Source organism: Strix aluco, chromosome 4 (assembly GCF_031877795.1).
Source record: "Strix aluco isolate bStrAlu1 chromosome 4, bStrAlu1.hap1, whole genome shotgun sequence".
NCBI lineage: Eukaryota > Metazoa > Chordata > Aves > Strigiformes > Strigidae > Strix > Strix aluco.
The window spans coordinates 9,357,458-9,382,886 of NC_133934.1; the positions used below are offsets into that span (position 1 = coordinate 9,357,458).

Consider the following 25,429-nt stretch of genomic DNA (forward strand, 5'->3'; position numbering starts at 1 on the left):
CTGCATTGTCCCGTACAAAATTCATTCACCCAACTACAGGCTAACAGACATCCAAGCAAGATAGTATTTAAATTTGTGGATCATCTGCTAAAATGAAACACGAACAGAAATAAAAAAAGAACTTCCATGCCCCATTCTTCACCTCACTATACTCCTGGATATCACCCTTCAATTCCTCGAGCTCCTCCTTTTCCTTTGTTAGAGATTTTTTCTGTTCCTGCAGCTTGGTGCAAGCATCACTCAGCATGTCAATCTCCTCCTTAGTGATTTCCTCACCCTGTAACAGAAAATATATAGAAATTAGTAAGACACATTTGTGATTTTCCTCAACAATTTCGTGTCTTTTACCAGACAAGACAGACTCAATATTGTTTTTCCATGTTCAGAGTTAATAATTGTCATAGCCATTTTGAGTCTGATGCAAAGATCTGAAATGCTAAGGCAATTAGTTTGCTATGGTACGTATTTTTTAAGTCCGCTAGTACAGCTAACGTGATTCATTATGCAGATTTTGGCTATTTGAAATTCTGTACTTTATTGTCTCATTGAAGAATGTTTTACTTCCTTCTTTCCTGGGTGAAAAATCCAAACAACTGAGAAACGATTCACTATGTACAGGAAAGATAAAAATGCAGAGCAAATTTCAGGAAGTTGAGCTGGAGCAAAGTTATCTTCAACAACCTTTGTGAGAATGAAGACGAACATCCACAGTTTGTGAAGTTTACCTGTCTCTTGAAAAGCTGAGCCTGAAAATCTAACCTCCAACTGAATACTTAAAGACTTCAAGATGGTTCACTAAAAATTCTGAAATCCCTTAATACTAGCTACAGTTAGTATATTAATCTTACCCAGACACCAGCTTTTATTCTGAATGGCTAAACTCTGAACAGCCACGTAAGTATAGTATAGAAAGACATGTGGAAACAAGGCTGCCAGAAACACAGAGCAGAACGATGATATACTTTGAAGAAACGACTACAGAACAGTTCACAAACTAGGCATCCAGCCCCTTCACCGACTCTGAAAGAGTTTCAGAGTACTGTTAACATCTAGGCATCAACCTCACTTCTGATTTTAATACAGTATCTATAGTTCACCTTAGGAAAAAAAAAAAAAAGCAACTCAGTTTTAAAATAAATTCCTCTGCGTCAAATAAAATCAGTCTTCTTCAAGAAACTGGCAGTCTTACATTTCTCCTCTAAGGGGCAAGAACGTATTCCACGGTGTTTAAAATCTTTGGAAGCATCTTTAGGGGACAGGCCACACTGTAACCTCAGTTAAGAAATGTCACGCTATCTTTACTTCCTGTTTTCTCCTATCAGTAAGGGCTGTTGAAGAAGTCCTACTTGTGGCATGTTGTCATACATTCTCACGGTGCTGGTGGCATGGCAGGCCGCAATGTAAATGCTGTGCCACATGTGGCCACGTAAGCCAGCTGCGACATCACACATCCTTGGTGTTGCCAAATGAGATCATCCCAGCCTTGCCTGCCTCCCCCCCACGGCATTCCTCATGGCTGCACTATCATGCACCCAGTTACACAGTCAGCCAAGTCAGGTAACTCATCACACAACAACGCATTTCAACGTGGATTAGTTGCATTTTGTTATTACCATTAAAACCTTCTTGGCAGCATTCTAAAGTAAACAGTGTTATAATAGTGGCAGGTAGATAATGATGCTGTCCAGGAAAATTGAAAAATTTTTTCTACTTAAAACATCCATTTAAAATTATTGTTGTTATTCTGCAAAGTAACACTGGGACTGAGAAAAATCCTGACATCAAATTTCATGAATAAAGTGCTCATCTACAAAAAAAACCCTCAAGGTACAACTGAAACATGAAAAAGAATCACACAAGAGATGGAAGCAGGGACAGGTGACCCAGGAAGAATACAGAGACACTGTCCCAGCAGGCACTGATGGGTTCAGGAAAGCCAAAGCCCACCTGGAGTTAAATCTGGTGAAGGATGTGAAGGGCAACAAGAAGGGCTTCTACGAGTATACCAGGAGCAAAAGGAAGACAAGAGAAAACGCGGGCCTGCTACTGAATGGGACAAGGAATCTGGTGGAAAAGGACATGGAAAAGGCAGAGGTGGTCAATGTCTTCCTCAATCTTTACTGATAAGACCGGCCTTCAGGAATCCCAGGTCTTTGAGACCAAGGGAGAAGTCTGGAGCAAGGAAGATCTACCATGAATGGAGGAGGATCAGGTTAGAGAACACTTAAACAAACTGAACACACACAGTCCATGAGACCTAATGGGATACAACCACAAGTGCTGAGGGAGTTGTTTAATGTCATTGAGAGGACACTCTCCATTATCTTTGAAAGGACATGGTCATCAGGGAAGATTCCTGAGGACTGGAAAAAAGCAGATGTCACTCCTATCTTCAATAAGGGCAAGGAGGAGAATCCAGAAGCTACAGGCCAGCCGGGTAGCAAATTAAAAACAGCACGCTCTGACTGTAACAAAGCATGCTCCAATAATAACAAAGCACGCTAATCCTAGAAATTAACCTATTACTTTAACGGTGGTATAAAGTACATTCAACAACATACTGGAGAAATAGTGCAAGACACTAAAAAGTTTTTATAGTGTACATACACTGCCCATATCACTTTAGAAGTAGTCAATACAAATCTAGTACAGTCTAGTCCAAAGCTAGTTCCTTACTTAAGCCTTTGGTCTTAGCTACACCCCTCAAAAGAAGGGAACACTCATCTTTACTCACTCATGCCTTCTCCCACCTCATGTGTTAATTATACACAGATTAAACATGCACAGATCCATTATGTCTACAGCCAGTGCAAATGCCCACTCAAAAATAGGCATGTTGGTTTCAATAACACAGAGAGCTAAAGGAGATACTCAGAGATGTGTTGTGCTGATTTCAATGTCTTCATTGGTGCTTAAGAATTTGCAATCTACTAATTAGCTGGTTTTAACTTACAGAATGTGGTGAGAGAGTTAAAACTGAAGGACAGCCAGGCGACTTATCACTCTTACATGAATGTTTTGAATCTTTACATTAAGAAGTCTAAAAATGTACAGTTATGCAGATTACCTTAATGCCTTCCAATACTGGTGCTGTATCTTTCAGTGTCTCCGAGTGAATTTCCATATCTGCCCTTGCCAGTTCTTGTTCAGTATCCATAGCCACCTGACTTTTTTTAACTTGCAGAGCAGCTGCTTCAAGATCTACTGCTGATTCCACCTCCTAAATTTGAAAGGCCGATGAAGTTTTAATTAAAACAAAGATAACATTATCTGTATTAGCATTAGTGAAGAATGGCAACTGTTTCTATTTTGAGAAGTCAAAGTAGACACAGACATTTTAATGAGAAGATAACATTAAAAAACTGCAACATATTGAGTGGTTTCACATAAAAAGCCCACTTGCACTTAATGAACTATGCCCATAAGCTCCTGTGGCTTAATTCACCAGTAAAGCAGGTCAGCAGCTTTTATAGTCAAGTACTATACAATGACATTATCAGGTTAATGACAAATAGAAAGAGCCAAAGATAAGAACATTTAAAGTATGGGGTTGGGGAAATCAAAAAACAAATAAAACCACCACCTTTGCTAGAGGAATAAAAAGCTTCTCTTATTACTCTAATTAAGAGGAAAGAGAAATCAAAGATATATAAGACTGAGACAATCTTTTATGTTTCACACTTGAGCCCTTCTGTGTTGCAGTCTATTTTAATATTCTTCCACATCTTCCACGTGTGGATTTAAAGTCCAGTTTCTTACAGGCAACACCCAGAGCAGAGGCAGTAACCCACAACATGCTAGTTTTTACATCAATGACATTTATTTCTCAATAGTTGAGAGCAGAATTTACCATGGCTGCAACTTGAAGGGTTTCTTTGGCTTTCTCTGCAGCTTCAGACAATCTTTCCATCTCTTTTTCTTCATTTTCTTTTCTGATGGCTTCCTCTTCCTGAAGTGTTGCTTCCAGTCGTGCTTTGTTATCTACTTTTTCACCTTCAACTTCTGCCACTTTGACTTGAGCCTCTTTGGCCTAAAAATAATGTAAGAAGTCTATTAAGGTCTACATATGTGTATATAGATATATCTATGTCCACATAACGTACGAAGTTTATATATCCTTATTGAGATAGGTAGTACAGGTATGCTAATTAATATAGTTAAAACCCCCTAAAGTTACCCTATTTTTGCATTTCTCAGAAAGAGATGATCGTCTTTCTTTTAAAGTGAGAACTTTGCACCCTGAAATCATATATGTTCTTCATGCTCTTTCTCTCAAAACCACCAATAATCTACTCAGATTATTTCTCTCTCTACACAACATCAACATTTTCACGTATTAATGTTTTTATATTGTCCGGAGCATAGATTGTTTTATGTAAGTAAAAAGTGTATTCCAAGTCTTCTTATGCTATTACTGTCTACCATCATGCAATGAAATATTGCCTTTTATTTGCTTAATTCTCAGACGCCTCCACATGTTAGCCAATTTCTGTGTTTGAAGGTCACTTAAACCTATCCATGGTTTAGCTTTTCAAGGAAAGAAAGGAACCATGAAGAACATCTACTTCTCTGAACAGATTTTCAGTGATACTGAAAGCTGGTTACAGACTATGGATATCAATACTTACAACACTCTCTGGTAGTGTCTGAAGTGTTGTTTTGAGCTGATCAGCTGGAGAAAGGGTATCTGGAAGGTACATGGCTCTGGATAAAATAAGCAATGAAGTAGGGATTTCCTGGTTCAGGTGCAGATCTAACCACTATAAAATGCAATACATAAAACAAATTTTCAACTTTTGGATTTTTTTTCAAGTCAAGCATACACAAAAAAGTACATACTAATTTTTTTACCACTACTTATCAGTCAATATTGTAGCACAGGAACTACAGGCTATAAGCAGCTAAGAATTTCTTATATTTCAATGCAACTGCTGTAAAAGTATTTTGTTTGAAGAAGTATTTCAAGAAGTATTGAATGGATATTTGAAAAAGTGTTGTTTAACGTGCACCTTCCTCTAAACCAGGCAACATCAAAAGACGAACTGATCTACTTGCAGAAAAGTTCTTTTCAGAGTAATACAAATAATTAACAAGACCAACTGCCAAAATCGCAAACATATTTTGGATATGTTTAAGTCTAAGTATCTATTTGCATCATCAGAACATCATGCCCAGTCAAAAGCCGGAAACCCACTGCTACTACATATTTTAAAAAGCTTGTTAAGGAGAAGACTGTTTTAGCCAAGCCTTTAATGAGAACAGAATCAAAATTACTTCTCAGAATCATAACAAAAATCAGAGCTAGCAACTGAAGTTAGCTCTCTGTATTCAGCCTTGCAAAAACATACCTGTTTAAGCTGTTCCTTGAGACGCTCTTCTGTCACACCAAGAGCTCTCATACCTCTGGCACGACAAGCTGCCTGCAGTTCTTTAACAGTCAGGCTATCAACTCCTTCTTCAGCGATCAGCTGCACAAAGCATAAAATAAACTTTAATATGTAACAGCTCAAAACTGAAGAACCATCATCAATGCATACCCAAAGTCCTTATTTTTACAACGGCCACTAGAGGCTGCTGTGATAACACAAAACAGACTTTGCTTTTTAAACAGTGAACATTATACTGTAGTCTGAACAGTTTCATAATGGTAATGTCAATCTCTCTCTAAATTAATATTTCTATCACCTCCCTTATAAATTGCAGTTTCATAGAAATGCTTTTCTTTGCAACATAATTACTTTCATTGCAATTAATGTAGATAAAAAAAGGTCAGCTTTTCTTTACAAATAAGGACATTTCTGATTTTAAGCTCTTCAAGCCTTTTCTTTCTAAGTTAGCTCAAAAATAAGACAATTAAGACAAAAAAGGAAAATGCCTAGAAAGACATATATATATCTCCACACACACTCATTACTCTTACATGTCAAAATTATTAACCAGTGCATATTTAGAATGACTCACTTTGTCATCTGCTTTTATGCTTCTCAACCTCATAGTCAGCTGGAAGCGGAGAAAGTTATTTGTCCCAATTGACTGAAGTTCCAACAATTTACAAAGTGCCACCAACTGAGGCCTGGTTAGATTGTCCAGAGTCAACTCATCTTCAAACAGTTTAGAGAACCTTAAGATCTCCTCATTACTGGGTCTTTCACCAGTTTCCCTTATCTGTAAGAAAAAACAAACACACACAAAGCTTTGCAAGGCAAATGTTATGACTGGGTGTTATTTTGAATAAAAATATTCTCCTGATTTATCAAGTACTTTGCATCAATTCTGGGATAGGAACTAGGCCAAAAGGAAGATATGAAAGAAATTTTTAAAAAGACAAGTTATTCACTATAAAAGGCAAACGAATTGATGGTGTTGATAGTTTCCAACATCATTACATAATATACTTAAGATTGAACTAACAAAACCAGAAGTTAGACCTGCTCATTAGTACACAGATGCATCTGAGTTGGCACTGCCATGAGACACCTCAAAAAAAAAAAAAAAATACCAGAGTAAATAAATAGTTGCTACAGAAGTCACACCGGCAAGTATTCTTTCTGGTACCATACTTACTAAACACAAAATCACATCAAAAGCATCACCCTGTGAAGATAAAGTGAGAAGTATGCCCAATGACAAAAATTTTACAACACTGGTGTCCCTATGAAACACAGATTTGGACATTTACCTACCTACATTCTTTCCACAACCACATTTGTTACAATAACGTTTTGCTTCCAGTTCCTAGCTGTTCTGTGGCACCTCAATGCAAATGCACTTATACTTGAAGCTATTACAAAGCATGAACCACTATTTGGGAAAGGACTCTGCATGCTCCTTGATGGAAGGTTTTACGTAACTGCTTTTACAATGCAAAGTTAAGCTTTTAAGTAATGTGTTGCCAAATGGCACTTTATAGTAATTAAATCCAAATACTGGAAGCAGAAATAGCAGTTCAAAGTAGAAAAAAAATCATTCCCTAGTCTCATCAGGTCATAGTAAAACATCACCTGTATAAATGTTGATTTTTCTATTTTAAGTATATCATCGTGCTTATTAGTGATATTACTGACTCCAAAACCTGCAGAACTTAACAATGAAGTACTCCCAGTCACTTAACACCTTCAGTCTAAACAGTTAAGTACATAGATATCCAAAAAACACTTCTAACTCCTCCACATTTTTTTAAGCCTTGTAAAGAAAACAAAGTGACATGAAGTACAGTCTGAAAACCTAACATTACCTATACAGCCTGATTTATTATGCCTACCTGTTTTACTTGCCAACTCAAATCTTTTAGTGAACAGCTACTACATACAGGAAAAGATAAAAATTTGGAAGACAAGACGGTCTTGAGCCCATTAACCTCCAGGATACTTGGTTTCTTTGCAACACAACCCAGAGAAATAAAGTTCAAAGGCCTTATTGTTCCACTTCACCAGCTCCTTCACTACAGGACCCAAACCAGAACTTTAAAAATACAGAAAGTATTTTCTTCCTTGTTTAAAGCTGAATTTTGGCAGAGCCAAGCATATGTTTCTTGAGGGTACAAGCTGAAACTTTCTAGTACATCACTAACTACAAAGCAACATAGATAAACTCTGGAATTTCTCAGCAAACATCTTAAGCCTATAATCAATGGTTCTTGCCGCATCATACTTCACGCAGAAGCAGCTATAAAAGAACAGCAAAAAGGTGGGAAATATTTAAACTGCTTCTTCCTCTGACATTTGTTATCTAGCACAGTGTCTCCATGGCACAAATGAGAAATATATAGCTGTAAAAAGCACACCCACACATAAGAAATGTCGGGCTTGAAACTTTTTAGTCATCAAAAGAACTTGGGACTTCCTCCAGCAAATGTGGAGTGATACGTCATTTGTTTCCACAGAAATTAACCGCCAATTGTAAATTCTCAGCAGCAGTTCTTTCAGAAGAAAATTAAATGTTCCAAACATGAAGCATGGCAGTGGCATGCTCCCAGAGTCTGCAGCATCAGTGCTTCCGCTACTAACTGCTCTAACTAACCATTGAAAATATTCTGCAGATGAAAAAGAACAGAAACAGATGATTGCATAGAAGCTTCAAAGTACACGGACTTTGCAAGCAGATACCAACTGGCAAAACTTGCAATATCATTATCTGAGGTAACCTACGCGGCACTATCAACATGATCTTATTACCCCACCCTTTAAAACTTTATTCTCAGCTCTGACAAGCAGAAAAAGGTCAAGCTAGCTGACAGGACTTGTAGAGTCCGGGTCTGAAATCCCCAGGCTTACGTGCCTTTTTCTGTGCAAATACATACTCTCCCCAAAGGAGGGTACTACACTCTTACTTTCAACAAAGCACCTGGGGCTGATAGCTTAATCTCTTATTCAACAGTCCCACAATTAAGAGAAATCACAAATGTGAGCAGCCTGAGATAAATCCTATCCCGAGAAGATTTAAGAAGGTATTTTCCATCCCTCCACAGAATACCTTACCTTTACCTACAACTTGGTGAAAGGAAACACTGTCAAACCTAAAGGCCATCAGCATAGGAGGCAGATATATGACATTTAGTCTCTATGTCAGCAACTGCTTTTGAATAGAAAAATTTTGCACCAAACACAGCACTCCCATTCTAGCAAAGCCCCAGATTATACCACATTCAAGTCAGCATCCAAAAGGATTTCAGCAGTAAACCAACTGTGCATTTAAAAACTGTTTTTATAAGCAGAATTAAATCTGAAAAAAAATTTTTACTTTTCCCCCATGTTAGTCAATTAGGACAGAACTTCTTTCTCCCATTTTTTATACCCAATGTTCAAAAAAAAAGAGTTTGAAAACTACATGAATAATTGCTGAACACATAATCTGTTAGAATTAATTTATTAACAAAATCAGGGAACAAGAAGTGAATGAGCAGAAATATACTGCTTCTAGAATCTGAGTGAAAGTACCAGCTAGAATACTAAAGCTAAGAACAGTAAAACTTCAGCACACTGAAGTATTACTCACAAAAAATAAATTTATCCTAAAAAAACTATTACATCCTGCTTCTTCAAATCCAACAGAAAAGGTATCTGATGATTACCATAGACCAAACAAAATAAGCTATTTTTTTGGTAGAAAGAATATTTTTTTAAATTTTTACCTTTTGAAAGAATGTTGAAAAATCTTTTGTAACATTTCCTTTGGCTGCTTTATTTTTTAAGGCCATCTCCTCAATTGTGTCTTGAAGGAATTTAGCCAATTCAAGCTTTACTCTCAATTCTTTCTTCAATCTTTCCTCCTGTTAAAAAAAAAATATTTGGTTTTAAAAGTTCTTTCCAGGAATATGCATGCTAAATACCACTTCTGCCCTCAGTCAAGTTACGTGGAGTACTTCTGAACTTCTGCTGTAACACACACATCGCAAGAGACATTCACTCTTACCAAAGATCCCTGAATCACACTGAAAAATAGGTTGATCGTCTCAAAGCTCCATGAAGCATGAGATGCAATGGCAACAGAGTGAAGTGCAGCATGAGTGGCCTCACCTGCCAAAACTAACATGCACCCTCTGAATTAGTAAAAAAAAAAAAAAAAAAAAAAAACGAAACCAATCGGTTTGGGTAATGCCCAACTCCTGTATCCAGCACAGAAATCTTTACACTACATCTCATCCAAACAAAGAGGAATTTATCACGGAATTGGAAATTAATGGTTACTTAGATCCAAGTATACAGTCATGATTGGTTACATCTGTAACTGACTGGGAGCTCACCACGTACAAACCTCATGTAAAACTTTTGTGCTCTAAAAGTGAAAACTTGGGGGGCTTTTTGGTGTGTCTTTATAAAGCTCTAAATAATTCCAAGAAAATTTAACTAAAAGAAAAAGTTTAAACAAAACAATGCATAATAAGCTATTTTAAATATTAAGTATACATACAAAAAAACCTTGCATCAAGAGTAAGAACTACAAATGTTAAAACAAAGTGTGCCTATTTTAACAAACTGGAAAAATAAAGTTTCATAGCTTTCATTTCTGCTTTGTAAAAGTCATGGAAAATGGAGATGAAGATAGCAAAAAAGACAAGAGAAGCTTATAGCCCTCATAGCTAAAGCACCTCAACAACGTAAAGAAGAAAACCAGGATGGCACTGGTTCATTATTATATGTTAACAGTAAGATCATCAAAACAACACAAAGAAAGTAAAAGCATTCCCCTAATACTAAAACAATAATTACGATTTTTAGAATTTTTCTAATTTCTTTCTTTACCAAGGAAAGTTCTAATTTTTTCAAAGCATATTATTGGATTATAAATTCAGATCTGCTTACCTTTTTAGACTTTGTCTCAAATGTAGAGGGAAGCATATTAGGGAACAACTTAAGAGCTACTGGAAGCAAAAATTCCATAAATGGGACAACAAGAAAAACTAGGAAAGGGACCAAGCGGAAAAGATCAGCACATATTCGAAGAAACTGGAAGGAAAAAAGAAAATATTGATAAGCAAATTTTTTAGTATTTATTTAAAAAATACTTGATACGATCATCCACATTATCACTTAAGCTCACATATATATATTTGCTACAAAGGAAATTTAAAGTAACACAGAAAAGGATGTGACAAAGTCAGGTTTTAGTATCTTTTTCTTCAAGTTGCTATATACTACACAGTGCCAGAGTTTCACCAGTTTTCAACACTATAGAAAGTATTTCAAAAGCCTCACTGTGTCTCAATAGGATTATTCAACAAGTATCTCATTTAAACCTCTTAAAAGCACCTGAAAACAGGAGGTGGTCATTTGTTGTAGTTAAAGCTGCTTAACTTCTTTTATTCATCTTTATTTGTGCTCCACCACTTCTTACATGCATGAGCTACTATGGACTAAGTAATCAAGAATAAAATGGAAGATCCCTCCCCCTCTGCCTTATAACAATTGTAATGTACATTTAAATCCAGGGTAATGAGCCCAGCTTGGTAGATTCTCTTTTTTTAAAATCACCGCTTTTCTAGAGCAGTAATCCTCTGAAGCAGGCCAACGCATTAGTTACCAAACCTTGAACTGCATAAAATAAATATTGTCCTTCTGATTTCTGTACACCCACAAATGTATATATTAGGCTGTACAGTCTACAGTCAAATCCTTCAGTACTTGTCGGAAGCTTAATAATTTGGTTTATATTGGGGAATGCAGATCTTGCTTGACTCTACTTCATTTTACAAAGCAAATAACTAGTTATTGGGAATACTGTCAGTTCCTAAACCAGGACTGAAGGTCAGACATACACTAGGACTGCTTTGCTAGAATACAAAATGAGTAAAAGTTCAACCATAATTTTCTTCGCATAAAACCAGCCAAAATCTTAAATACTGTTTGAGGAATGCACAAACTACACAGATCCAAAGTTTGACATTTTTCTTTGTATATAAAAAATTCAGTTTCCCAGAAGGTATGCTTTGGTCCATTGTTTACAGACTCAAAGATATTTCCATTCATTCCAACAATAGAAGATAAATGACTACCAGGGAGTTCAAAAAGATGTAAGAAAGTTTGTAAGAAAATTTTAAAAATCAGAAGAACAAGTACATTTTCCCTAAAAAAACCCTCAAGAATTTCTATGGAGTGCAGTACAGAGTTCCTACCCAGGGTCTATTTTTAGACAGCACATGCAAATATTTGTACAAGGCAAAATCCATATCTAAGGAAGCAGTTTCACAACTGGATTAAGCTAACCTAATGCTAACCTGAGATAATGTATAAAGAGTCATGAACCTGCACAAGCAGTAATAATGGGAAGGTATACCTCTGATCCAGCTAAAACTAACCCATAAATACACATATAGACGAGCAAAAAAGGCTCAATAACAAACCAAATGGGCGGGGGGGAGGTGTTGGAAAACTTAAGCACCATGCAGGACTGGCCTTTTCTGCAGCAGCACTGTCCTGAATCAGTTTACATAAATCACGAAACTGCACCCTCCACTAACTTGAGGAAAACAGCTTTGCACAGGAACCTAATACAATGGTGCATGATTACACACATATTATTTGGCAGCACAGCATGAAAAACTTGTGACTACTCTGTATGTGTTGCTGCAGTTCATGTATCCCACTCCTCCCTCCTCTGCAGGGCCAGAGTTCGCAAAGCTGATACACTTGCCCCAAACTCTATAGTGTTTGCCATCTCACTTTCATGTCCTGAACTATCCTGCTGTAGGAGGCAGCACTAGAGCAGTTAGTTTTTAACAGCCAGTATCGTATGTTCGCATGTTGCACTTCTTCCTGCCTTCTCTCCTAAATGTAGATTATGTGATCCTGTTGAATCCAACCCCTACCAGCAATTGTACAAGCAGAATTTTGGAACTGACTTTTGGTTTACATAAGCAATAGTTCCCTTGCATTAGCCATGCTGCAATTGCTTGTTAATGTGGTTAGATTACTTGGATATCTTTCCATTATTGCCTCCAAAGAGGAAGGAAAGGGCAGGCAGAAATAACTCATTTGTCAGTCTGCGTGAAGATAAGATTTCTCTAGGACTGTCAGTTCATATGCAGTTTAATACATTTAAAGCAGTATGTACTTCATTTTTTTTTTTTTTAAAGTTCAGAAGCAATTTTTGCAAAATTGTAGTTAATCTGGCATCAAAGTTTTAAGACTTCTTTAAATCAGTTCAGTATACTAGAATTTAAGGCTGAACTGAAGTTAACCATGCTGAAACAAATTTAAAGTAAGGTTTAAAAAAAGCACATGTAAAGGGTTTTCTCCAGCTGTAGGCTGGGTTGCTTTCCACTGAGCCTGGGTTCTAAACCTACCATGACTCCATTCAAGAGACAAGACATCCCCTACCTCCATATAAAAAAACCACAAAACCTAGATTGAGAAAATAACATTAAATAGTTCTTAAAACTATTTTCTCTACATCTTCTACATGCATACAGACACACACCCTCCCATTAGGTAAGAGACAGGGTAGATCAATGTAAACGCTAATTTATACCTGCACAATAAACTTCTATTTTATTTAAAATAAGGGAATTGATACTGAAATCACACATCTGCACCAAAAAAAAAAAGGATTCAGGAAGGCCAAATGCCAGACCACTAAGTAAATATGAGAAAGACATCTCTGTCATCACTAGATGACGAAACTAAAGAGCAATCAAATGAATAGCAGTGTGCCCAGGTGGCCAAGAAGGCCAACTGTATCCTGGCTTGCATCAGGAATAGCGTGGCCAGCAGGGACAGGGAAGGGATCTTACCCCTGTACTCGGCGCTGGTGAGGCCGCACCTCGATTACTGTGTTCAGTTTTGGGCCCCTCACTACAAAAAGGACACTGAATTACTCGAGCATGTCCAGAGAAGGGCAACGGAGCTGGTGCAGGGTCTGGAGCACATGTCGTACGAGGAGCGGCTGAGGGAACTGGGGTTGTTTAGTCTGGAGAAGAGGAGGCTGAGGGGAGACCTCATCGCCCTCTACAACTACCTGAAAAGGAGGGTGCAGAGAGCTGGGGATGAGTCTCTTTAATCAAGTAACAAGCGATAGGACAAGAGGGAATGGCCTCAAGTTGCACCAGGGAAGGTTTAGACTGGATATTACAAAGCATTTCTTTACAGAACGGGTTGCCAGGCGTTGGAATGGGCTGCCCAGGAAGGTGGTGGAGTCCCCATCCCTGGAGGTGTTTAAGAGTAGGGTCGACATAGCACTGAGGGATATGGTGTAGTTGGGAACTGTTAATGTTGGTTGATGGTTGGACTGGATGATCTTCAAGGTCTTTTCCAACCTAGACAATTCTGTGATTCTGTGAATAAATCCATCTATTGATGGAGTAACGCATGTGTGTCCAAAGATAACATATTATTTCTAAAGGTTCATGCCTTCTAGAATAGAGTCCTGATCTTTCAGCAGAAATATTTCCACAATATCCCTATTTTCCTGTTGGTTGTAATTTCTCAGAAGTATGGCTCAGTGAACATGAAACAGGCAGGAAAACCAATGGTTCCAATCTTGCCCTCCAGAGAATTTCTGATTCCGTTTTAAACCATGAATTAATTTGTCTCACTTGGTTTTCCAAGTTTCCCAAAGCTCTCAATAAACTAGCCCAAGCCAGAACCGCTACTTCAAGAAGTCCTGCCGTCCTCATTCCCCCCTATCCTCAGTTACTCTTTCTTGGCACTACATAATCCCCTCTCTTGCGTCAGCATGGGCTGTTATATTTATTGCTGAGCAATGTCTCAGCTGGATCAGCTGCCAAACATACTCTTGTACCAGCATAAGGAAAAGGGCAAAGAAGTAGCATGAAGATGCTGAGACCAAATATCATCAACCAGTGCTGTTGTAGAAAGATACTAAACGTAATCGCAGACAAAAACTGCTACACGTGCCTTTAACAATTTTCATTATTTGTCTAACCTTGCATATACAGGAAAAAAACTCTTGCACACTGCATTAAGATATTTTTTAGTTACACATGAAAATGTTCGACTATGTACCTAATTGTATCAGGAAATGATTAAAGCAATGAGGAAATATTCATATTTTTCATCATTTAACAAAATTTTTGAAGGCAGAGATGTGAACCTAACAAATCATGTGTACAGTGTACAAACTGCAGAGAACTGGACCATGATCACAAGCAGCACTACTCACTCCTGCTGCCAGACTACACACACTTTTCACTCTCCAACATTTCTTCCAGCATTTTTTTCAGCAACAGTTGAAATGCCTTTTTTTAAAAGAGACAGACTTGAATATTTTATCTGTATAAAATGCTTAAACATCTTGTCTTTAGAAACAGTAAAATCAGAACTATTAAATCAGCATGTTTGATATATTGCTAATGAACTGAAGTTGAATACCAACGCATTCTTTCAAAATAAAATTGTTTAAACTACACTAGTTTTAAACAACTTATTATTTTGCAGTCTTTCCATATAGAAAGGCTCACATCAAAAGCTTTTAAATATCCATATCTTTTAATTCCACTTGAATGAGCATATTTACTTCATCCACAAACTGAAATTACTTCTGAATGCATGTACGTTATCCTAATTTAAAAGCACTCTCATTTTGCACTCCAGATTTCATCTCCATCCTCTATTCCCTTTTCTTTAAAATTATCAGTTGCATTTTTACAGTTTCACAAATGTAAGCTACACGCCATAAAGAAAAACAGAAGTATAAACCAAAAACTTTCCTCAAATTATCTTCTTTGGACTAAAGTTATCTCACAAATATATTTATAACTGAGATAGTACTAATATTGGATTATGAATCATGCTTTTCAGCCTGCAGCTTTTCTTCTGTTTAAAAAAAAACCCAACAAAACCAACACAACAGAATTGGCACAAATCCAACCTTTACTAGAAGTGTCTTCCTTCTATTTATCCAGCTGGAATGAAAAAGCAGAGAAAGTGACTGTGTACACACATGTGGCACATGGATATGAACTTGAGAACAAACCACAACTGCTGTCCACATGACAAAACAGAAGAGTCCTCTGCTGCTCCAACTAGAAAATATCAAATTTATCTTCAATTATGGGGAACAAGACTAAAATGTTTTGGAGTCATATCCAAAATGTTTAATGTCCACATAGGGAGGAAGAGGGAAATATACCTAGCAATTTTAATTCTAGGAACAGAAGACAACAGAAAGAACCAACTCAGTTCAAATAAAATGAAGCAATTGCTAAGGATACTCAAACAACATTGGCATTTACTCAGTACCTGTCTCCGTTCTCGACGAGACAAAGTATTTCCATGAAGTATTCGCCAGAGCATCCTTGCAGCTATTTTGGTGTCAATCCACAGTAATCGAAAACCATGGTAATAGTGCTTCAGTTCATCCACAATCCTCTGTCCAATAGATTTTTTCACAACTTCCACTTCTGTTGGACTATATACAGGACCTCCTTCTTCCAACTTCTTGTTTTTGTCCTTTAAGGACTTCAGTGACTTCTCAACTATGGAGTCATCACGAAGGGGACGTGAAGAATGCCACCATCTAACTGGAAGATACGTGGGACCTAAAACACCCATGGTTGCTGGTGGCGTCCATGAGCCAGAAGTGAAGTGTATTTGTTCAGATCCTTTAGTCCAACAACAGTAGCGATCTTTTTTGGAGTATGCGCAAACAGGAGGGACACTAGTGCAATATCTAAAGTGTACAGTCCTTCAAAAGAAAAAAGCATTCAAGAATTAGCAATAGATCATAAGCTATTTGTATAATATATATTTGTATAGTTATATGAATTTATGTATTCATAAAATGCATCATTTGATAAATATCTATCACATATTTAAGAAAAAAAAAAAAAAATCAAACTTGTGACTCTCAAGATCAATGCCTATACCTGAAAAGAATGCTTGGCTTTATTTCATGACAAAGAAAAAACCTCCAGGGAATTTTCCATTAAACAGCTTTGAAAGGTAGCTTATTTTACTCCAGTTAAATGAAGAGTAGCAACCAGAAGTACTTTCCATTTAGAAGGCTACATTTGAAAAATAAATCTGCAAATCCTAAGTAACAAAGCCCCTTCTATTACTTCTCCTGTTTGAACAAAACACTTGAGAAAAAAATAGAAGTTGTAGACTTGGGTTAGGCGCTGAGTTAGAGGAAGAGAATTCGTATCAGAGAAATCCAATTTCATTACAGTTCCTCTTTTCCTATCTCTAGTTTTCCTTTTTCAGCAGAACCTTTTGCACAAAATTCCATCATGGTACTGACTTGGGAGACACAGAACCAACACTCTTCTACGTTATTCAGAATTTTTTTTCTTTAATTAAACGTAAACTGAAGTTAGAAGGAAAGTCTTGCTCAAACACACCAAACATTCATTATACGCATAGAAGAACTACTCATTATACGCAAGTAGGATTGTACACACTTCTATGAAAGGATATGGCAAACTTAAAATAGTAGATAAAGTATTTTATATAAATGAGGTCCATTAGGTGTCCCTCAAACTGAAATGCCAGCATTAAGTCATCTACAGGACAAAAGTGACTGGGATGCTTCTTCACTGAGCCCTTGCACTACCAAAACAAAAATCAGAATGTGTATTTGTATTCAGTCAATGGACAGAAAATAGATGCAAGCGGCTCTACAGCTGTGAGTAATGCTTTAAGGAGAAAAGTTTATTGAACACATAAAGCATTAGCCTCACTAAATTTTCAGCCAGAAGTACTTCTTAAACTTAAATCACATGTATCCTATGAATTTTAAACTACTTTAATAGTTTTATCTATTTAATGTTATTCAAATAGAGCTTTGTACCAAAAAAAGACTAAATTATTACTTTTTAAAGACACATTATTATTTTCTAGCTTAAACTAAAATTATATGCATCTGACCATTCAATGGTCATACGACTGCCGAAACATACAGAGCTACCCAAAACATTTCCTTCATTAGCTAGAAAGCTACACACTTGCACAGATACTAATGAGAAATACTGTTCTTTTAAGAAAGTAAAGCACATATTCAAAACTAGATTAAAACATTTGGCATAAATCAATCCATCCTAAGTCATTTCCCAAAGGCAGAGCTCCAGGCCTAGAGACCAAGTTCCACCTACATACATCTACATGCTTCTGTATGCAAAGAAGGGAGCGCTGCCTGCAGAACTGGTTCTGACTCTTCAGGGAAAAAAAATTTCACAAGAAATGTGCTTCTGATCACACTTTCACTAGCAGTATGTCAGACACATAACTTCTATCCCAAGCTGTCCTCAGTACTTGTATCACTAGAATCCCTTGCTTTTGGATCTGGGTCTTGTGGCATGTGGACACTAGTTTGTTTTTTTTTAAGCAGTAACATTACATTAACAGCAGCTTTTGGTAAAAAAAAATAATTCTCAAAATAATAACAAGAATTTCTGTCCCAATATTCTGCTGCTCATATAACAGAATTAAAACTGTAAATTTCCAATTTTCCAAGAGAGGTCCCTTATAATAATCTACTAAAAAGTAAACAGAGATTTGAAAATGCTTTATGTATTAAAAAAACCTCTCATAACTAATTATACAGTAAGTGATATAGAACTAACATGACTAACAAAGAAAGGAATTACTTTGTTTTGTATTAGAGGGTTATGTCTAGAGACACATCCTTATGTTAAAATGGAACCTTAGGATATGGAAGAATAGTCACTCTTTCCTGAGCAGTTAGACTGTAAATAAACTAGAGAATATGTGTTTTAACATTCCAAGGAAAGGCGTTAGGAAACTCATATCCACAAGTATGCCTTGTGAGCCAAGTCAGGAATGGCGAATGGATTCCAGCAACATCCAACTCTAAGTGCCATAAGAGCACACAGCAGCTGGATTCGTTATTAGAAGAGGACACCATCTCCTTGGAGAGTCTCACCCAAGGTTGTAACATACAGTAAACTACTTTGGTTTAATAAAGATACAACTCAAATGATCTACATTCCTAACTGTCTACTACGTTTTCCAAACTAGCTGTGACTGAATGTTTACTCCATGGAATTACACAGAGAAAGTATACAAGAAGCCCATAATATCCCGTGAGGTCACCTGGAATCACTCAACAACAAGATTAATACTTTATTGCTTTCACATCTTAAGTGAAACAAAAAGGGAGGAAGTTGGTAAAAAATAGAAGATCTCACTCTCTTTCTCCCACATATAACCAAGCAGGTGAAGAGAGTAATACTCAGACCTCCTTTAATCTGTCAGTAACATAAGCTGAAGCTAATATTTTCACACTTTGTCTAGAGGATTTAAACCTACAGTCTACGATAGTATACTAACTGACAGTTTTGCACAATTTTGAGTTTAGGAAAAAAGTACATATTTACTCACATTTTGTTTGCCAGCCTCAAGGATGTACAGCTAAGACATGCTCGATCTCCCAAGTTACCTAGAAAAAATACCAGTAATTAACATTAATTCTGAAATTGAGGAAGACATTTATCCATGTAGTGAATTGTACACAAATTCGTGATTTAAAAGACCAACCTTTACTTAGGAATCACTATTACTAAAAGAACAAAAAAAGATGCTGCTTAACAGCAACTTCCTTATGGTGTGCTGTTTTTAAGCACATTCACACTTTGGATGACTGTGCGCCATAAACAGCCAAGACTGAATTTTTTTTTTTTTTACTTTAACAATAACCATGTGAAGTACTGAAGCTCAAATTCCTCATCCTATTCCAACACAAATCAAAGCACATGCCTTGATGCTCTTTTTTCTCTCAATCTGTAATCCCAATTTATAGGATAAAAAAAGAGAAAACAGGTGGGAAGCAATTCTGTAACACAGCTGACATCTCCATAAGCGTTCAAAGCAAACTGTCCGCGTATACAGTCGAACTCTGTGGACGTGCCAGGTGCCGCTTGCACTTGTTCAGTTGCCGGAGGACAGGTTTCCAAGTCCTGAGACAAGCAACTACACTGCAGAAAAAGTTCGCTGAAAGCAAATGTAATTTTTGAATGGCTCCATGACCACACAGTACTAGATGATACAAATGGAGCACTTGCCAAGTGTCTGGGATGAAAATGTTTTTCTTGTTTTAAGCAGGACGACAAATAAAACGTGAACCTAAACACACTTCACTGGAGAGGTAGAACCACAATACCATTTCATTATTTGCTGTCCATTTTGATTAGCACCTGGTAAAAATAGCTCTACCCCTGGATCTCTCTGCAAAGGATATAAATTGTCTTGAAGAGCAAGAGACTGATCCAAAGAATATGAAAGGTGAGCTTTCCAGTAAATGCTGTGTTCCGCAAAATGAATTTTATTTGAAAGGCTAACTCAGAATCAGTCCTGATAATAACTAATAAAGTCCACAAGGAGGACTGACACCTATATATGGGCATCCTCTATCCAGGTACAGAGACAAGCAGCATCCATTCTGGAAATAAACTGAGGAGACCATCAAATGATGAATTATCTAAGTCAGTTCATAGGCTTCAACAAAGGGCCATGCCTAAAAGGCTTGCAACCATCCAACACCACAGAAGCACCATCAGCTACATAAAATGCTACCTGGTGGCTGTATGCAGTCTACAGTCACTGAAAATTCATCCCTGAGCCCGCTAGAAAATAATCAACCTCCCTAAAGCAACTTTAAAAATAAAAAAAAAAAATATCTTGCCTCAATACCTAGCTGCAATCATGCAATAGCTAGCCAATACCAAGTGCAAAAAGACTCCTGGACAAAACAAAGGAAGATCACAGAAGCAAGACTCCAAATGCCTCTACCCTCTTTGGCTAATCTTTTCAGAATTACTGTAACCAAAACAAAAATGGAAGGTTAGATGGAGTAGGCATGCTGTGGTTTGTTTCTCCCATCTGGAACCTACTATTGCTGGTCAATCCTAAGAGACAGCAGGATAGAATGGTTATTTTAGAGGTTAGTGGTCAACTTTTCCAGCATCAAAGCTAAGATACAACCTACGACAGAATCTGAAGTAGACAACTGTATCTGAGAAAACACAGCACCCAACACTGATCACCAAAAGTCGTCTCCACAAAATATCCTAATTATTAGAGGAAAAGAGATAGCTCCACAATCAGGTGGGGCTATAAGAAGGTATGGAAAGGGGAAAGGAGGGGGGGAGATAAGTTAACTTATCCAAAAAAAATCTCAATAGTCAAGGGATGTCCCATGCTAAGTGGGCTTTGATGTCATTACAGAAAAAGCTGTGGCATTATCAAGTCGAAGGAACAGGATTTACTCCTCTCAAGTTATATCAAACTCTAACAGGTACTCACTGCCACTGCAAATAGAGCCAGGGGAAAAACTGTCTCTTTTGGGCTCCAAAATCAAGCCCTGAGAATCCGTGAAGGCATTCTGATAGTCTCCAACATTTACAGAAAGATCAGTAGCTGAATTTCTTGACCCAAGAGGCTAGCCATCTCAGAAGGATGTCCCTGACTTGAAGAAACAGCTGAGCAAAGCAGAGAAGTACTCAAAGTCTTGAGAAATAAGTCACAGCACAGTAGTCCGTTTCTCTCACCTGAGTGCCAGGAAGCACACAAAGCCTTTGTGCCAAAAATGAGAGTCCTACTAGTAGAGGACATTACGAGCTACAGACAGGTGTCCCTAGAACAAAGAGGGATGATCTAGAGATCAAAATTGGCTTGAAGTTTCTTAGATAAAACCTCATAACAGCAAGACACTTTCACTTTGCTCATCTTTGTTTCTTTTTCAACCAGACTCATTAATGCTAAGGAAGGGGCCAAAGAACAAAATTCCAAGGTTACCGTAAGAAAACAAGCTGACTCAAAACACTTATTGCCATACAGCCATTTGGACTGTGAATAGGTACACAGAAACATCATTTAACCAAAAGATTCTGCAGAATAACTGTTAATTTCAACTTTGCCAGTTCCAACAAGAGCTCTTTATGTTTTGCAGTGTCTGTTGTAACCATGTACCTAAGAGCAAGCCGGCCTTGAAATAAAATACATACTTGCTTCAAAAGGAGCAAAGTCCATACTCCTTGCTTCTAGGATAATAGAGACACCCAGAAGCATCTGAACAAGGTGAATGTAGCTTACTGTACTCAACCCTTAAATTAAGAAACATGCATTAGGATTACTTGGTTTGAAAGCAACAAAGGTGGTAGTGCCAGGAAAACTGTATGTTAACATATTCCTCATGGAAAAGAAGTCATGAGAACTTTTATTTTTAAATGTAATGAAACATCAAATCCAAAGTTTTAAATTAGAATAGCCATGTACCGTTATAAAGTTTTAAATTAGAATAGCCATGTACTGTTAATATGGTTAGAGTTTTTAAAAAGAAAAAGCTAACTTCGTGAAGTAAGTCCCTACAGAAGCTTGCAGTACTTAACAAGCTGATCTTTATGGGAAGAACATTTAGGATTCTTAGAAGCACTTAGCTTTAACTTAATCTTAAGACTACTTACACGAGCTAAGTAAAACAAAACACTATACAAAAGATTACACCATACAATAATGTATTAATATTAGATTAACCCTCCAAATAAAAGCACTGGTTGCATAGTAAGCACAGTGCATCACAGTACAGAAATGATCTGATTCTATCACAGTATTTCAACCAATGAGAATTTTCACATGGGTAAGATTTATAACACGCAAAAGTGTAGCGATCATTAGCATTTCTTTTTATGCTATGGTATGCCACAAGAGGAATCAAAGCTCCCATCTAATTTGAAGGTACATGGCTATGTTTCCTCCCTGATTTAAATAAACTGGATGGTTAAGATATGCCAGGTTTTTGTTCAGGTCACTGTACAAGTTCAAACTAAATAAATGTCTTTTACAACAGTAACTAAAAAAACATCAACTAAAAGAAGCTACCATACTTGAGCAGTTACCAGTAATCAAGACACCTCGTTTATCAAAATGAACAAGCATCCATATGGTTGATCAGGTTTGCCAGAATCTGAACGTGCAGGTACCCTGTCCTCACTGACAGCATTTCAGTGACAAGTCAGGGCTCAAACCAGTGCCTGTTAAGCTTTCACTCATTCCTCGCTAAACCCCCGCCATTCCATCTCATGGGACGTAAAAAGCAACCACAGGCCTCATGTACGTCACAAGTTATCAGCTGTTTCATGTCATTAAACTTCACCGCCCAAAGATATTTAAACTGCCAAATTATCTTATTAATGGAAACAGTATCATGCACTGCCTTCCCCCTTTTGTTTTCCCAAGCTTTCAAAGCCACTTGGAAAAAGGCAAATTCACACTTCCTTCCTAATATATGCTAAGAAAACGACCTCTTGTACTTTCTGAAAGGATACTGAGAAGCATAGAACTACTGACAACACCCCTTCACAGCCAAGCTATACCGAGAACAAGGCAGGCAGGACTGAAACGTCGGAACGTGCTCCTGTACCTTAATAAAAACCACATGGTTTTTCCTTTCTCAGCCAGCTGGCACTTCAGAGAGCATGTGTCCTAACTGCCGTTATGGGAAAGCATCCCCTCAAACCACCCTGGCCGGGAAGCAAAGGCGAGGAGACCAGCTGCCCGTGCCCGGCCACAGCAGCCAGGGAGCGAGGGCCACGCTGCCGAGCCGACAGCAGCTCCCCGCCGGGCGGGGCGGCGGCCCAGAGCGGCAGGGGTGAAGCGCCGTGCCCAGCCCCGGCTCGCTGACGCCGGCTGCGGAGGACGGAGCGACGGGGATTCTCCTTCCCTCCCGCAACGACCTCTCCGCCCACACCGGGAGCCCCCAGACGTCGTCGCCGCCTCCGCCCTCCCTCCCTTCCCCCTCCCACCCCCCCCGCCCCGGGCCTTCAGCGCCGCCGACAGCACAGGCCTCGCGGGCCGGGCGGCAGCGCGGCCGCACCGCACCCCAGGGCCGGGCCGGGCCGGGCCGGGCAACGGAGCGGCTGCGCTTCCCTCCCCGCCGCCGGAGCCGCCTGACGGCCCGCGGGGAGCCTCACCCAGCTGGGGCCGGCGGCGCAGCGCTCGGGGCAGGCGGCAGGCCCGCCGGCCGCAGGTCTGTAGCAGCATGGACGCCATCTTGGCGCTCGCGCGCGGCTGGGCGACGGCAGCGGGCTAGCGGCGGCGGCGGGCTGCCGGCCTGCTCATGTCCCGCCGCCCGCGCTCCGCGCCGCGATCGCCACCCGCCCAGGAGCGCCGAGCCGCGACCGCCGGCCGCATTTGCATCGCGCCGCCCCGTCGAGCCGGGCACGCCGGGAAGTGTAGTCCGCGGGGGCGCAGGGTAAGCCGCCCGCGGGCGCGGGGCGCGCGGCATGCCGGGAGCTGTAGTCCGAGGCGGTGTAGCATGACGGTGGCCGCGGGGTGTTGCGGTGCATGCCGGGAGCTGTAGTCCGCCCGCCGCCACGGCGCCCGCGGGAGCTGCTGCCGCCTCCGGTAGCTGAAGGAAGAGAGCGGCGGGCAGCCGAGCTGTCCGCCACCCGGCACCAGCGGTTGGGGCTGCACAAGGCCGTGTGAGCCGTTCCGCGGGCAGCGCGGGGTTTGTTTACCTGAGGGGACTGTGGAAGCGGCGTGCGGCGGGGCCGTGGCTTGCCGCCCGCCGTGCCGGGGAGGTCCGGCAGGCGGTGTGCGCTGAGGGGTGGCCGCCGGGGGGGAGGGCGCTGCTGCCTCTCGAAGCCGTCCTGAGGCGCTGAGGCCAGTGTGGCCAACGAGCACATCACCGTAGCCCTAAGTACAGTACAGCGATGCCACAGGGTGTGTGCAACGACGGTCCCTCGCGTTTGGGGCCAAAAATCTGGCATTTGTGTTGGTGTTAAGTACTGCTTAGCAGCAGCCGTTTCACCGCATGCACGTGTATTGCTTGTGGATCTCGGGATGTGACAGAAAAAATTACCTTTCTTGTGGAGCTCAGATACTTCTGATATAAAATAGTACATAAATTAATCAACAGATGTGCTTCGGTAGTGCTGGTTAATAGTTTGGTTACATGTAGCCCGTTATTCTTCAAATATCAGTCTACTGACCAGCATTAGAATCTTGTATTAAATAGTTAAGTGCTCAGTTAATACGCTATGGAATAGTACCATTAATTTTACTTAAGTTTTTAACTGTGCAGTCAGATTCAGGGAACATCCAGAATCAAACTGCAGAAATAATAATTTAAGAATTGTGAAATTTTAAAAGCTACATATATGTGGTTTGGGTGTTAATGCCTTCCTTGTTCTAAAAAATGGGGGAAAAGCTGCTGGAACTGTTTTTCAACAAGATGGCTGACACACCCTGTCAACAAGATGGCTGCCTCAAGGACAGGGCTCAAAAGTGACAAGGATACTGTGGTTTCAGACCTCTTATATTTCACAGGTTATTCATAATGCCAGGCATTTGTTCACCTGTACACCCACCTAAGCCCCAAAGAAAACAGGTGCTATTTACCTATATGTAAAGGGTGGCAGAAGCTTCAGGTTTGACCCAAAACATGACTGAAACAGCATCTCATAGCAGCGAAAAGCAAATGTTTCTGCAGTCGTCCTTTCATGCTTGAGACTTGGCAAATGCAGGAAATTAATTAGTAATATTTTAAAGATTTTTATGTATTTAAATCCCCAGGGTTTCTCCTATGAAAAATGATGATTAAATTTATACTTATATGTTTAATTCAAAAGAATATGTGAAGACAGAATATTCAGTTGATCAAATCTTAAAAAAAATATCAAGACACCCTTGTCTCACATCTTTTGACTGTATTGACTACGGAGACAGTAGTGTTGTTTAAATTTAGTGATTATTAAAATATTCATGTTATTATTTATGTACTTATTATTAGAGCTACTTTTAAAATGTTAGGCTCCCAAATGCACTGCAAGATTTTTAGCCAGCTGTGTTTGCTTTATGACTAATTAAATATGTAGTGCATTTAAATGGTTAAAATTATTTAAAATGTGCAACTTAACAACAGTGCTTTATATTAATATGGCAATTAAAAAACCCCCAAACAACAACAAAAACCCCATCTTCCCAATCTACACATTTTTCTCACTAGACTGGGTTTATAG

General features: G+C 39.1%; 1 protein-coding gene across 3 annotated transcripts in view; it reads right to left on the reverse strand.

Moving 5' to 3' along the window:
* Positions 1-23,579, reverse strand: part of LETM1 (leucine zipper and EF-hand containing transmembrane protein 1) — a 31,658-nt gene extending 8,079 nt beyond the window's left edge. For 2 of the 3 annotated variants that reach the window (XM_074821932.1, XM_074821931.1), the window contains exons 1-11: positions 23,381-23,579; positions 18,795-18,852; positions 15,696-16,140; positions 10,302-10,445; positions 9,131-9,268; positions 5,962-6,165; positions 5,349-5,468; positions 4,629-4,760; positions 3,851-4,030; positions 3,068-3,220; positions 143-277 (exon numbers count right to left, since the gene is read on the reverse strand). In XM_074821932.1, coding sequence (XP_074678033.1) covers positions 143-277; positions 3,068-3,220; positions 3,851-4,030; positions 4,629-4,760; positions 5,349-5,468; positions 5,962-6,165; positions 9,131-9,268; positions 10,302-10,445; positions 15,696-16,140; positions 18,795-18,852; positions 23,381-23,459 — 1,788 coding nt within the window. In that variant the 5' untranslated portion in view covers positions 23,460-23,579. Of the gene's footprint in view, positions 1-142; positions 278-3,067; positions 3,221-3,850; positions 4,031-4,628; positions 4,761-5,348; positions 5,469-5,961; positions 6,166-9,130; positions 9,269-10,301; positions 10,446-15,695; positions 16,141-18,794; positions 18,853-22,830; positions 23,090-23,380 lie in introns of those variants that run through there. The other variant, XM_074821933.1, reaches the window with a different exon arrangement.
* Positions 23,580-25,429: the final 1,850 nt, after the last annotated feature.